This window comes from Scyliorhinus torazame, chromosome 30, assembly GCF_047496885.1.
Source record: "Scyliorhinus torazame isolate Kashiwa2021f chromosome 30, sScyTor2.1, whole genome shotgun sequence".
Taxonomy (NCBI): domain Eukaryota; kingdom Metazoa; phylum Chordata; class Chondrichthyes; order Carcharhiniformes; family Scyliorhinidae; genus Scyliorhinus; species Scyliorhinus torazame.
Window position 1 is genome coordinate 19,890,719 of NC_092736.1, and position 15,335 is coordinate 19,906,053.

General features: G+C 46.7%; 1 protein-coding gene across 9 annotated transcripts in view; it reads right to left on the bottom strand.

Moving 5' to 3' along the window:
• Positions 1–15,335, bottom strand: part of LOC140404410 (CD276 antigen-like) — a 370,294-nt gene that overhangs the window by 75,167 nt on the left and 279,792 nt on the right. For 6 of the 9 annotated variants that reach the window (XM_072492913.1, XM_072492914.1, XM_072492909.1 and 3 more), the window contains one exon: positions 686–721. The exons of the other annotated variants lie outside the window; for them this stretch is intronic. In XM_072492913.1, coding sequence (XP_072349014.1) covers positions 686–721 — 36 coding nt within the window. The remainder of the gene's footprint in view (positions 1–685; positions 722–15,335) is intronic. 9 annotated transcript variants of the gene reach the window in all.

Here is a 15,335-nt window from a genome sequence, read left to right on the forward strand (position 1 = left end):
CCAGACCAGCTAAGGATGGCAGATTTCCTCGCCCCCGCCAGAGGGCATTTGTGAACCAGATTTTTTTTTTTAAAGTCACTCCAGAAACTCCATTAGTTATTATTTCTGATACTCGCCTCTTAGTCCAGATTGATTCAATTAATGTATTTTAAATTCCTCAGTAGCGGTGGTGACATTTGAATTCACGCCTCTGGGTTACCAGTCTTAAGAAGTCGCCACCATGCTACCAATAGATTACTAAATGTCAAGTTTTATAAACAGACAGTCACTTGGTGGTCCAGAGCCTGAATATTGCTGAAAAGAGAGATGTTGTTGAAGCTTTTCATCTTGCAATTATCAGATCAAATGCAAGAATGCCAAATTTCAATCTTTGCTTTCTCCATGGCAATGCCTCAGGTTCAGACCAAAAATAGCGATAGGTGTCCTATTTACACCCCGGCGACCTATTGCCCGAATCAGGCAGGCGCCTGGGACACCTTGCAGCGGCACCTGCGGCATCACTGGCAGCGGACGTCAACCTAATTTTGGGGTCCATTAGCGTGCCTTCAAATTCAAGTGAGGGCATTCAAAACTGACCCCACTGTCCGTGGTTACACATAGGTAATGGCCACCTGGCGGAGTTACGTCAGGAATGCTGATGATGTAACACAACTCACACAGTCGCTGTTGTTACGCATTTACATACCTGTTCTTGCTTCTGTCTCCTCTTCTTCACCGTCCTCTGCAATTGAACAGAGAAGTTTTATTTATTCAATGCAATTGAGCGTGGATGGATGGAAATACCGACAAACAATCAGATGGTAAACCAGCCCTTTAGTGCATACGCACCAAACTACACCGAAGTTGCTCGTGCTGGAATATGCCTTTAAGGGATATAAGTAATATGCCTTTAAGAGCTATCGGCATGACAATATTACAAGAGAAACATATCGTGTGACCTAGTCTTAGTTTCACTTTTGTCTGAGGCACAGCACACACATACAGCTCTGATGCCTTCATTCTAGATTCCTTTGGCTGGAATTTTCTGGCCCCTCCCACAGTGAACAAGCACAGTGATATCATTTGCTATCTGTGTATATTCTCATTTAAGTGCCGCCAATTCTGATTTTTTTTCTGTTGCTGTTATTTCGGTGGTTAGTTAGATTATCATAGAATTTACAGTGCAGAAGGAGGCCATTCGGCCCATTGAGTCTACACCGGCTCTTGGAAAGATCACCCTACTCAAGCCCACACCTCCATCCTATTCCCGTAACCCAGTAACCCCCATTTAACCTTTTTGGACACTAAGGGGCAATTTATCATGGCCAATCCACCTAACCCGCACATCTTTAGACTGTGGGTTTGTGTTGAACAAACCGATATCAGCAGCTGACACCATTTCAGATTCAGCTTTCACCGAGCTGCCGTCTTTCTCTCTATCTGTTCTAAGAAATGTAAGACTAGGCATATTTCTGCTTCCGCCCTTGCAGACGCATGTTGGCAACAGGCGTAACAAATCAGTGTACTGACCATTCCAGACATTGTCATAGTATACACCAGTATGTTATGGTGCAGACACACACACTGATGGACATGCAGTAGGACCAATCAGCATACACAACACCGCAGCCAATCACCAGTGAGAGCACACGCACTATAAAGACAGGGGACAGGAGAGTTCCCGCTCATTCTAGTAGCAGCCAGCACGGAGCACAGAGCTCACAGCCTGCAACACAGACATTCACCACGTGCTGAGTGCATCACCTGGTTAGGACTAGGCAAGCGTCAACAGTTAAAGCTGGTATTGCATTTATCCACAGTTCAAGTATGTTGATATAGTTAACCTTATAATAAAATAGAGTTGCACCGCTTCCAGTGTTGGTGACCTGTTTGTGATCCAGAACACCCAACACATCAGACATGACAACTTGAAGAGTGTACAGACCCAGGTGATGAACTCAACCCTCAAAATAAGAATGGCCAATTGGCCTGAGATTGCGACGTTAACCCAGCCCGTGAGTTGTGGAGACAGCAATCGAAGGAATTTCAGGCAATGGCGCATGCAGGAAAATGTTTATTCATTTTCTTTTCATTCTTTCGTGAGGCGTGGATGTCAATGCCCAGGCCAGCATTTGTTGTCCATCACTAATTGCCCTTGAACTGAATTGCTCAGCCTTTTTTAAAAATTCATTCCACGGGATGAGAGTGTAGCTGGCTGGACCAGCATTTATCGCCCATCTCTGAGGACATTTAAGAGTCAACCCCATTGCTGTGGGTGTGGAGTCACATGTAGGTCAGACTGTGTAAGGACGACAGATTTTCTTATGTAGCCATCTGGGATGGCCACTTCCCGCTTACAAAATGGACACTTTGCAAAGAATGCAGGGAAAATTGGACAATACCGAAAAAGCAAGCAGGTGCAAGGTATGTCTGTTGATTTGAGCTGAAGCTCTCAGACAAGACCGATACTGCAGGACCATCTACATACTAATGAGCCATCCCCAGGAACAAAAGGGTAACATTTAGGTAAACAATGCTAAGACAGACACCCCGGCGCCAGAGGAGACTAAGACAAAGCAGACCAACGGCCACCTAGGACACGCCCAGCAACCAGGGAACCCACCCCTCTACTGGCGGAAAATCGAAAAGAACGATTGGGAAACGGCCCAATTAATTGGGGCCAAGTTCAAGGCCCGCCCAAAAGTGCGCCAAGCCCTTTCGAGTATAAAAAGGATTCCCCAAGAGAGAATCGCTCTCTTGGCCTTGGCTCTCAGCGAGGAAAGACCTGCCAAAGCTGCTCCAGACCAAGTAAGTTCCAAGTCAATGCTACGAGATAGACGCTCCTAGTTGCTATCCTGTAAACAGCTCAAGCCAGCAGCCTCAGAACCGAGCAACGGCCATTGTTCCTCTGACTGAGTGGGCACCCAAAGCTAAGTATAGGCTTTTAGTAATAGTGATAGTTTAGGTTGTAGAGTTTCATGCATGAGTATATTTGACTGTGTGTAAATAAATGAGCATTGCTTTTGAACTTACTAACCGGTGTATCGAGTCTTTGATCAGTATTCGGTTTTGAACATTGTGGCAGTATCGAAAGATACCTGGCGACTCTTGAGCCAATGTAATTAAACAGAGCCAAATTAAGAAACAACAGCAACGAGCAACACTTCCCTGAAGGACATTAGTGAACCAGATGTGTTTTTACGACAAACGACAATGGTTTTGTGCTCATCTTTACTTCATTCCAGATTTTTTTTATTGAATTCAAATTTCACCATTTGCCATGGTGGGATTCGAACCCGGGTCCCCAGAACATGGCTTTGGGTCTCTGGATAACTAGCCCAGCGACCATGCCACTACGCCACTGCCTCCCATTACAGAGGGGAGTTAAGGGTCAACCATAGTGTTGTGGATCTGAAATCGGGCGCAGGCCAGGTTGGCTAAGAAGAGCAGGGCCGGAATTCTCCGGCCTTTACGATTCACCATTCCCGCCGGCATCGCACCACCGCCCGTGGGTTTCCTGGCAGCATGGGGTGACTTCAATGGGAAATTCCAATCAAGAAGCAACATGTGATGAACTGTAAGCGGTAAATAATAATAATCATTTTATCGTCACAAGTAGGCTTACTTGAACACTGCAATGAAGTTACTGTGAAAAGCCCCTAGTCGCCACATTCCGACGCCTGTTCGGGTACACAGAGGGAGAATTCAGAATTCTCAGCCGGTACGGGAATTGAACCCGCGCTGCTGGCCTTTTTCTGCATCACAAACCAGCTGTCTACCCCACTGAGCTAATCCAGCCCATGTCCTAGAGGAGTGCACGGGAATGACTGTGTCTGAAGGTTGCTACTGCATTTTCCTCTCCATAATGTAACACAAAATACTGAAATGGCAGGGAATTTCCTGATTTTTTCCTTTTTGTGGGGATCTGTTACGGCCGGACCATATGCCTGTAGAACTTAGTATGAGGATGGACACTTTACCTTTTGAAGGGATAATGAAATATGGACAATTTACCTCGACAAAATGGACTCCAGTGTGTCAGGTGACTTCAGGGGACAAGGGTTAACTCATTTCCGAGCACGTCTCCGGAAAGTCATTAAAATGTAAACGTACTTGAGGTGGATCTTCCATTGAAGAGATATCAATATGCAAGGTCAATTGTGAAATATACAATTACGATTAACTGGACATGTACAGAAGTTCCAACACACTAGTGGTCCCAGAATTAGTATCTGTAAACTTGAAATCTAACAAAGAGAGTTGGGACAGAACCATGCTATCACAAGCAAGTACAAATTGTGTCATTTATTCCTCACTCTGTGCCAACTACATCTGCCATTAACTTATTGGATTGGAATGGATTTGTTTATTGTCACGTGTACCGAGGTACAGTGAAAAGCATTTTTCTGCGAACAGCTCAACAGATCATTAAGTACATGGGAAGAAAAGGGAATAAAAGAAAATACATAATAGGGCAACACAACATATACAATGTAACTACATAAGCACCGGCATCGGGTGAAGCATACAGGGTGTAGTGTTAATGAGGTCAGTCCATAAGAGGGTCATTTAGGAGTCTGGTAACAGCGGGGAAGAAGCTGTTTTTGAGTCTGTTCGTGGGTGTTCTCAGACTTCTGTATCTCCTGGAAGAAGTTGGAAGAGTGAGTAAGCCGGGTGGGAGGGATCTTTGATTATGCTGCCCACTTTCCCCAGGCAGCGGGAGGTGTAGATGGAGTCAATGGATGGGAGGCAGGTTTGTGTGATGGACTGGGCGGTGTTCACGACTCTCTGAAGTTTCTTGCGGTCCTGGGCCGAGCAATTGCCATATCAGGCTGTGATGCAGCCAGGTAGGATGCTTTCTATGGTGCATCTGTAAAAGTTGGTAAGGGTTAATGTGGACATGCCGAATTTCCTTTGTTTCCTGAGGAAGTATAGGCGCTGCTGTGCTTTCTTGGTGGTAGCGTCGACGTGGGTGGACCAGGACAGATTTTTGGAGATGTGCACACAATTGTGGGTACAATGGAAGCCATTGGTACTGTTGTCTTATAACAGAAACTGGCTTGAGATACCAACTATCCCGGCCTCAACCGGGACCTGGGATTCATGTTGCATTACATTCATCCCCCACCATCTGGCCTGCGAAATCCTACCAACTGTCCTGGCTTGACAATTCGGACTTCAAAAGTTACGCCTTTGGAAAGCACATTTTCGTGTGTGTGTGCGAGTGTCTGTGTGTATGAGGATTGGATCTTTTTGCATACATTTTTGGACGTTATGAAAAATAAGCATCAACCCTTTCTTTTGATTTAAACCTACCCAGAAAGCCTGTTACGTGTCTGTTCTCAAAGTGTTAGGCCACTTTTAGAAAATGCATCTTGTTGCTGACATCCGAGGGGCGGAATAAAATGATCCCACATCTCACTGCATGGACAGGTTGGGCCGAAAGGCCTGTTTCCGTGCTGTAAACCTCTATGACTCTACACTTCTGCCTGTCACAGGGTGTCATGAGGTCACGAAAGGTGCTACATTAACGCAAGCACTTTCTTTTCTTATTCTGGAGTGGCTCACAGCCAATGGATTACGCTCTGAGTGCAAAGGCGGATGAGAGAAGCTATTATGCCCTGCTTGCTGTGACCGTTTCGATCATAAGCTGGCTCACTAGCAGTGAAGACTTACTTAGAGAGCTGATCTTCGGCGTTTTACAGAAGGAAAACTTCGGAGGTAGATAGACCAAAGGCCATAACCATGGAAACTCACTGAGAAAATTGGTTCAAATCTGATTGTCTTCTCAAGCTCCCGAAGACAAGCTAATGTCCACTATCTGACTGCCACAGCTTAAACCATCTTACATTTAATAGTGTAGAAAAGGAGGGAATGAGAAAATAAACTGGGTATTGGTTTTGTGACCTCACTGTTCTATTTTCTCCCCATCCTGCCCTTATTCCTGTAGTGAATTTTACAGCAACACTGTTGCTTTTTTGGCCAAATATTGTGCTTATTTCATTAAATTGGAGACGCAGACTTTCAAAGCAGATTTGCAGTAAACAAGCTTCGCGCAACCGTTATAACACATAATAAATATGCCAGGTAAAGGAAGGTTAACGAAACATAAAAGTTGCTTAATCGCTCAACTGGGGCAGAAACGATGAGCTGGGCAGAACGTAAGACTATAAGACGTAGGAGCAGAAGTAGGCCATTCAGCCCATCGAGTCTGCTCCGCCATTCAATGAGATCATGGCTGATCTGATGTGACAATTCTCAACTTCACTTTCCCGTCTTATCCCTTGATTCCCTTACTGATTAATAATCTATGAAACTGGAAGCCTTGACGGAAAAATGGTCCTCGAGGGTCAATGGTCTTTTAAATAAGAATAATCTTTATTATTGTCACAAGTAGGCTTACATTAACACTGCAGGGAGGTTACTGTGAAAAGCCCCTAGTCGCCACATTCCCTGCGCCTGTACACAGAGGGAGAACTCAACATGTCCAATTCACCTAACAAGCACGTCTTTCAGGACTTGTGGGAGGAAACCGGAGCACCCGGCGGAAACCCACGCAGACATGGGGAGAACGTGCTGACTCCGCACAGACAGTGACCCAGGCCGGGAATCGATCCCGGGTCCTGTGGTGATATACATCACTGTAAGTACACAAAGGGTTAATGTACATACACTACACCTAGCTAGACACTAGAGGGAACACCAGAGACATGACACACAGACAGTCAACCAATAGGTCAGTAAGATAGGACACGACCAATGGGCATTCACGATACACACAGAGGTGACACGACCACAGGAGGACATTACACCAACCCATATAAAAGGACACTTCACACATGCTCAGTCTCTTTCCAGTGGAGACTCTCAGTGAGTACAGACACAGGGTTGATTGAACATCACACCCACCACGTGGATTGTAGCAGACTGGTTAGTCAGTCTGAGTGGCTATAGCAGGATTAACAGTAGCGTCGAATCCAAGTAGGAGAATTGTTAATAGTTTAATAAACGTGTTGAAGCTATCTCCAAGTCTGAACCTTCCTTTGTCAGAGTGCCCATCAAGGAAGCAGCTTATGCTACGTCAAGAGCATAACAAAACAGGTTCCTGGCGCTGTGAAGCAACAGTGCTAACCACTGTGCCACCGTGCCGCCCAAGAGAAGATTCTCCCTTGTTGGAGATGTTCTTTGTCATCTTCACTTCAGCATAGTACTGGAGGGGTGGCGGCTGTTTAATTGGAGGTGGTATCTTTCAGGTGAGACATTCAACTGGGACGTTGTCTATTACAATAGATCCAGAACAAGCCATGACACTAATCCAAGAGGAGTAAAATGATTCATCGCTCAACCAACGCCACAAATGCAGACGGACTGGTCATATATATTCACATCATTGCTGTTGGTGAGGCCTTGCAGTGCGAAAATTGGCTCCTGTCTTGATTTACAAAACAAGTGACTACACTTCAGAAGTATCTCAGCAGGGACTCCTCGAGCAGCTGAACTCCGTGATAACATTGCAAGATCTTCAATTTTGTGATCACTCTCAACTTCAGTGCATCAAAGATGGAGGGGTCATCTTATTACAACAATGTAGCCAAGTTCCGCACACATGAGTGCGGCCTCAACCGGGACCTGGGATTCATGTCGCATTACATTCATCCCCCACCATCTGGCCTGCGAATCCTACCAACTGTCCTGGCTTGACACAATTCACACCTCTTTAACCTGGGGTTACCCCATCTCTGGATCTGTAAAGACTTAATTACCTGAAAATGCTCGCATTCTAAGCATTGTCTTGCATCTTTGAATTTGTCTATATATATGTTTCTGGAACATGCCTCTTCATTCACCTGAGGAAGGAGCAGTGCTCCGAAAGCTAGTGTTTGAAACAAACCTGTTGGACTTTAACCTGGTGTTGTAAGACTTCTTACTGTGCTCACCCCAGTCCAACAGTGGCATCTCCACATCATTACAACAATGACAATAGGTCAAAAAGAGTTTCCTTGGGTACAAAAGTGCTTTCGGAAATCTTGAGGTATTGCAAAGTGTCCAATAAACAGAACTAATTAATTGCTCCCTCATAATCAAAGACACACATATACGAAGAAAATAATTTAAATGTGAATAATCCAATGGATATCGTGTATTAAACCCCACATACCTATCATCTGACGGCCCCCTAAAGGCCTTTTGGCGAGCAGGAAATTACTTTAAAAATTCCCACAGAACTATTGTGGAAATGATCCTCGAGTGAGCATGGTTTATTGGTGTTATTCTATTATTTCATTGATTTTTCTCCCCGGGTTACTGTTTTAAATCAAAATGATGAAACACGCGCAAAAAAAAAAAAAAAATCAAATGTTTGCATTGCTGTAAGGAATGTCAGTTTGGTTTATTGCAGGGAGTTGAGGGAATTTAATCGAGAATTATGGCTGGCCACCCCAGACACAAGCCTTTTCCGCTGTGGCTGAGTAATATTGAACCGTGATTTATTGAGTTTTATACCTCAAATAAATTCTGCCTTTGAACGAATAAACAGAGAAAATAAACCAGTGTGGGGGCGGTAGAGTTGCTGAGGCCATTGAAATAAGACCAAACAAGGCCTCTGGACGGTTCTTCATGCCTAATTCAAGGATCATTTTCGAGGGACAATCAAGGCCTTTCCATCACAGTGTCGCTCGATTGTCCAAGACATTTCACACAAGAAGTTCAGGCCAAGGGACATCACACTTCAGTGTATGAATTAAGAGCAGGAAGTAGGTCACTCGGCCCATCGAGCCTGCTCCGTCATTCATGGCTCATCAGATTGTGGCCTCAACCCCACATCCTGGCTACCCCGGATAACCTTTGACCCCCTTGTTAGTCAAGAATCTATCAATCTCGGCCTTAGAAATATCCAATGGCACTGCCTCCGCCAGTCTCTGAGGAAAAAATTCTCAACCCACTTGAGAGAAAATATTTTTCCACATCTCCGTCTTAAACGAGAAACCACTTATTATAGTGTCCACTTGTTCTAGTAAAAGGTAGGTGACATTATTGGCAAGAGATGGCGAACCAACTGCTTTACTTCCGCACGGTAGCACAGTGGTTAGCATAGAATTATAGAATTTACGGTGCAGAAGGAGGCCATTCGGCCCACTGAGTCTGCACCGGCCCTTGGAAAGAACACCTCACCCAAGCCCACAGCTCCACCCCATCGCCGTAACCCAGCAACCCCACCTGTTGCCTCACAGCTCCAGGGACCCAGGTTCAATTTCCGGCTTGGGTCACGTCTGTGTGGGGTTTATGCATTCTCCCCGTGCCTGCGTGGGTTTCCTCCGCGTGCTCCGGTTTCCTTCCACAAGTCCCGAAAGACGAGCCCGTTAGGTGAATTGGACAGTCTGAATTCTCCCTCTGTGTACCCGAACAAGCGCCTGAGTGTGGCGACTAGGGGCTTTTCAGAGTAACTTCATTGCAGTGTTAATGTAAGCCTGCTTGAAACATTAATAAAGATTATGACCTTTACGGAAAAGGCGTTTCAAAGTCAGGGATCAGGACACTTAGGCATAATTTAAACTTTAAAGTCATACGTAGTGTCCTCATTTTTATATTTCCATTATAACCACCGTTTGAATAGAAACAGCTTCTGCAATCCTGTCAACCCTGCAATTATACCCCCTGCCAGTGGTGGCGCTGCAGTGGGAATGGAGGTTACAGCGCGACGTGTTTACATAGGTTTTCATGATATACAAGGACGGGCGATGGTGCCTGGAAAGCGGGAGATGCGCGCAGCCACAACATTTTTAATGTTGATCAGTCATCTGAGGGCAGCACAGGTGCATCCGCAGCCTCTGCTGACATGAAGCCACTGTCAGATTAACCGTCGACAGGGCAGCACGGTGGTGTAGTGGGTTAGCCCTGCTGCCTCACGGCGCCGAGGTCCCAGGTTCGATCCCGGCTCTGGGTCACTGTCCGTGTGGCGTTTGCACATTCTCCCCGTGTTTGCGTGGGTTTCGCCCCCACAACCCACAGATGTGCAGTTAAGGTGGATTGGCCACGCTAAATTGCCCCTTAATTGGAAAAAAATAATTGGGTACTCTAAATTTATAGAAAGAAAAAGATTAACCGTCGACTATCAACCACCTTGGATCCCAGAAGAATCTGTGACCACTTTTACCTCCATGCATGCATGAATAATGACGTGACAACATTCACTGGCTAACTTCATCAGACACATTACATCCAGGGACATGTATCGCAACTGGTGGGCTAAATCTGCATGGACACATTTAGAGGCAATCCTCAGAGGTTTCGGGACCAGAACAATTCCAGATTTTGGATCAGATCAGCCATGATCCTATTGAATGGAGCAGTAGGCACGAGGGGCTGAAGGGTCTAACTCCTGCTCCTATCCTGCAGAATCGGCCATCCTGTCTGTACAGCGCCAAGGTCCCAGGTTCGATTCCCCGCTGGGTCGCTGTCTGTGCGGAGTCTGCACGTTCTCCCCGTGTCTGCGTGGGTTTCCTCCGGGCGCTCCGGTTTCCTTCCACAAGTCCCGAAAGACGTGCTTGTTAGGTGAATTGGTCATTCTGAATTCTCCCTCTGTGTACCCGAACAGGCGCCGGAGTGTGGCGACTAGGGGCTTTTCACAGTAACTTCATTGCAGTGTTAATGTAAGCCTACTTGTGACAATAAAAAATCATTATTTCTTTTTGATCTTGTGATCAAAAAGCCTTTGGAGTGCGGCATAAACTGACTGGTACGCTTCAATGAAAAACTCGTCCTTCATCCTCTGAACACAAAGCTTGAAAAATGAGAGATTGGTGTCAGAATTTGGGAGGGCTAAAGAAAGCTGGATTTTTAATTTCCAAATTGCAAACAAATTGAGGCTTCTGTTCACACTGCAGGACCCAGCTGTGCAGTTTGTACGCCATGAGGGGGCACCGGAATGCGTCTCTCTCGCTCTCTCTGGTTGCCAACGGCTGACTATTTGCCAGAATTCGTTCAAAGGCAAACTAGGCCTCAAAGCAGCTGGAGTCTGGGCTGACTCATGAGATTATTTTTTCCCCCACCCAATTGGCAGTTCCGCCCGAGAATATGGGTGAGAGTAAGGCTCGATCGTGTGTAGTCAGGACTGCTGTAAGACGTCAGGGCTGCGATGCAGTGCAGCACCGGGGGCACTCGAAGGGTGTTTGTGATCCACCTTCACATTTCTGTCTCACTTTGAACCGCCGTGTCAGCAAGGCAGCAAGAAAGGATTCGTACTCAAGACACCACTTTGCAGGGCCAAATCACTTCACAGCCAAATTAAGTACATTTTCTGGAAGGGCTGTTGTATGTGTCGGCAACAGGGTAGCCAATTTTCACCGAGCAAAATCCCGCAGCAGGGATGTGGCACCGGCCAGATAATCCAATCCTTGGGCACTGGTCCAAGTAATTAATATCGGCCAGGCCACAGGGGAGAACTCTTCGAGAGTGCCCTTGGACGTTGACCCGAGGAGGTAAGCGGGGCCTCCATTTCAATGTCGCATCTGGGATTCAGCTCACGCACCGGTCCCGCATTCCTTGACTACCGCATTTGGAGAGTCAGCCTTGATGTTGTGCTCAAGTATCTGGAGTGGAACATGAGCTTCTGGAGCGAGTGGGCTGGCGACTGCCGGCTTTCCCTGCAACCTGCTGTCCGGCTCTTGCTTCTGCACACGCGCCAGCTGTTGGTGGGCGGAATTTTCCATTCTCTGCACAGAGTGCGGGCTGAGGCGAGAAATTCGGCGACCGGCTCACCGGCTTTTCCCGCCTGATGATCCAGCGCTCCGCGTGAACATAAACTGCAGCCGTGGCCCAAGACGTCACGCTGGGAGTTGGGGGCGGAAAAGGCCAGCAGCCAGAATTCCGAGATCGGTGCGCCCCTTTCAAAAGGCAACACAGGAAACACCCCCCACCCGCACATACACAAGGAAACCCCGGCCCCCCACGGACATGGGGAAACCCCTCCCCATAGACATGGGGGACCCAACTCCCCACAGACACACGAGGGAAACCGATAAGGAGAACCCCCACCCCCAGTGGAGCTCCCCAGAGGGGCCACCCCCCTGGCACTGTCTCATGGCACCACGAAGCCCCAATGCCAAACTATGCACCTCCACTCTCCTCCCATGGCCACTCATACACTCTACGCCCCAACATCCCCATGGTCCTTTATAGCCCCTATGCCAACATAGTGCCAGCACATACCACCCAAAGCCCCCACTAACCAACGCCCTTTGCCCTTACCCCTCCATGCCAAGTCACGTCGTAGCATTTGACAGTTCTTTGACAGCTTTGACAGATTCTTGACATACAAGGCGAAATGTTTGAGTGTGGGGATGTATTTTGGCAGATGGGGAGACTCGCTATTGTCACGAAGGCCTGGGCTTTTGTGTTTAAATGCTTACGGTGCACTCTGACCTGTACATCAACCTGTACATAATACACTCCAGTTGCCGTTATATTATAACGAGAGTGACTGAACCATCCGAGAACGTACCTGATTGGGAACAATGTGCAGGGGTCAGGGGAACAGGCAGGGGAGTGGTGCTCGTTTGGAGAGCCAGTGCAGGCACAATGGGCTGATTCTGTGATTGGCATGCCACAATCTTATGGAAAGATTCAGAAGAGAATGATTCTGCAACTCACGCTCCCCTCAATGAGGTGTTTAACACGGAAGAGGCAAGGCTGCTAATGATATGATAAACCAGATGCTGATGTTCAGTTCGGATACTCGAGGCAGATTCCATTGTTGAGATCCTGTGTGCCCAGGGCAAATTAATTTGACAGCTCTAGAGCTATGAGCGACTGAGCAAGTGGCGAATAAGGAGATCAAACAACTGGTGCTTTATCTTAGCTGAACAATCAGACAGGAGAAGAGGAACACGGGAAGGCAAAGGTAACAATTTAAAGGCAGAGTGGGGATAAAGGGGTCTTTTTCAGGATGGCAGCCGGTGACTAGCGGTGTGCCTCAGGGGTCTGCTGCTGGGACCACAACCTTTCACAATACACATTAACGATCTGGAAGAAGGAACTGAAGGGACTGTTGCTAAATTTGCAAATGGTACAAAGATATGTAGAGGGACAGGTAGTATTGAGGAAGCAAGGGGGCCACAGAAGGACTTGGACAGGTTAGGAGAGTGGGCAATGAAGTGGCAGATGGAAAAGTGTGAAGTTATGCACTTTGGAAGGGGGAATGGAAGCATGGACGATTTTCTAAATGGGGAAATGCTTGGGAAATCAGAAGCACAAAGGGACTTGGGAAGCCTTGCTCATGATTCTCTTAAGGGTAACGTGCAGGTTCAGTCGGCGGTTAGGAAGGCAAATGCAATATTAGCATTCATGTCGAGAGGGCTAGAATACAAGAGCAGGGATGTACTTCTGAGGCTGTATAAGGCTCTGGTCAGACTCCATTTGGAGTATTGTGAGCAGTGTTGGGCCCCGTATCTGAGGAAGGATGTGCTGGCCTTGGAAAGGGTCCAGAGGAGGTTCACAAGAATGATCCCTGGAATGAAGAGCTCGTGACCCAGATAACTAATAATGAAAAGGTGCACATAAATGTATCTTATATTTAGACTTTGTTGCTACAAAGAATGTTCTGCAAACAGATGGGCTTTTCCATGTTACATGCAGAAATTTATTGGGCTGTGTAACTGTAATATTTATTAATCTCCTTGCAGTACGCAAGGGCAAGCATTATTTCTTCTCCAGAAAGCAATCGCAACAGTGCACCATTTCCAAGAAAGATGCCTTACAAAATATGTCAGTGCAGACGTACATCTCTCCCCCAACGTGCACAGACTAGTCTTCTCTCCAGTTATCCGTTCAGCACACCAAAATGTGTCAGGGCATTGGATAAAGAAAAATAGGTCAAAATAACTGGAGCTGAAGAAGAATAAAGCTGTGCACTCGAGGGTCTTGTGCGCAAATCACACACTGCACTTTTTATTTCTCAAGGGAAAACATAGTTTTGTGTTAAACTTGTACAGAGCTTCGCTTGGGCTGCAATTAGAGGGCTCAGCACAGTTCGGGTCCCCACATCCATAAAAGGTATCGGGACGTACGGAAAAAAGATACAACAAAGATTCACGAGGATGATACCAGGACAGGCAGATTACAGCCATCAACAAACTGGCTCTTCACCAAAAGAAGGTTGGGGGGGGGTTAACTTGATAGAGATCGTTAATATTGTGAAAGGGTGGAACAACATAGGTTTCCCCTTGTGGGTGAGACCAATTTAAGGGTCGTAAATACAAGACAGGCACTAATAAATCCAATAGGAATTCAGAAGAAGCTTCTTTTCCGACAGAGCGGTTGGAACTTGCGAGCACACGGGCGGCACAGTGGCTAGCACTGTTTCTTCACAGTTCTAGGGTCCCAGGTTCGATTCCCGGCTTGGGTCACTGTCTGTGTGGAGTTTGCACGTTCTCCCCGTGCCTGCGTGTGTTTCCTCCGGGCGCTCCGGTTTCCTCCCACAGTCCAAAGATGTGCCGGCTGGGTGGACTGGCCACGCCAAATTGCCCCTTAGTGCCCAAAAAGGTTAGGCGAGGTTACTGGGTAATGGGGATAGGGTGGAGGTGGGGGCTTAAGTGGGGTGCTGTTTCCAAGGGCCCGTGCAGACTCAATGGGCTGAATGGCCTCCTTCTGCACTGTAAGATTCTATGATTAGGTCTCGCGTCACTGAGAATCTGGCATTGGAGGGGTGGGGTTCTCGTTATCTGCTTCCTGTATACATCCTTCACACCCACCTCTGGTTACGTATATCTCTTGGAGCTAAAGGGATCAAAGGATATAGGGGGGAGTGGGGGGAAAGCGGGACCAGGTTACTGAGCTGGATGATCAGAATGAATGATGGAACAGGCTCGAAGGGCCGAACGACCTCCTCCTGCCCCTATTTGCTATATTTCAATATAGGCACTTTAGGATTCTGAAGCTGCTGATCGTGCAGAACAGTTCAGCAGCAAGTCCATGTTTTCCCTCATTGTATATGTAAATTATTCAGCAGAATGGTACAGGAATGTGTCAGTCGCCCTTCTCCGTGGCAGCTGGTACATATCACTGTTGGTTTAACTGTGTTTAATCCATATGTTTCTTTTAAAAAAAAAATGACAATATTTCCACTGGCGCTATTATTTGTTCAATAAAGATAATTCTAATTTAATTACAGAATGATGCAGCTAATTACAAATGCTTAAGCATCAGATTAATGACCCCCATTCACACCTTTGCAAATACTGATCTGTTAATAAACCAAGAAAATGTAACACCTTGGCATCTCATTTCGCATTATCCACTCATTAAATCGCATCTCTCGTAGAATCATAAACGGCCCATAGCGCCGAAGGAGGCCATTCGGC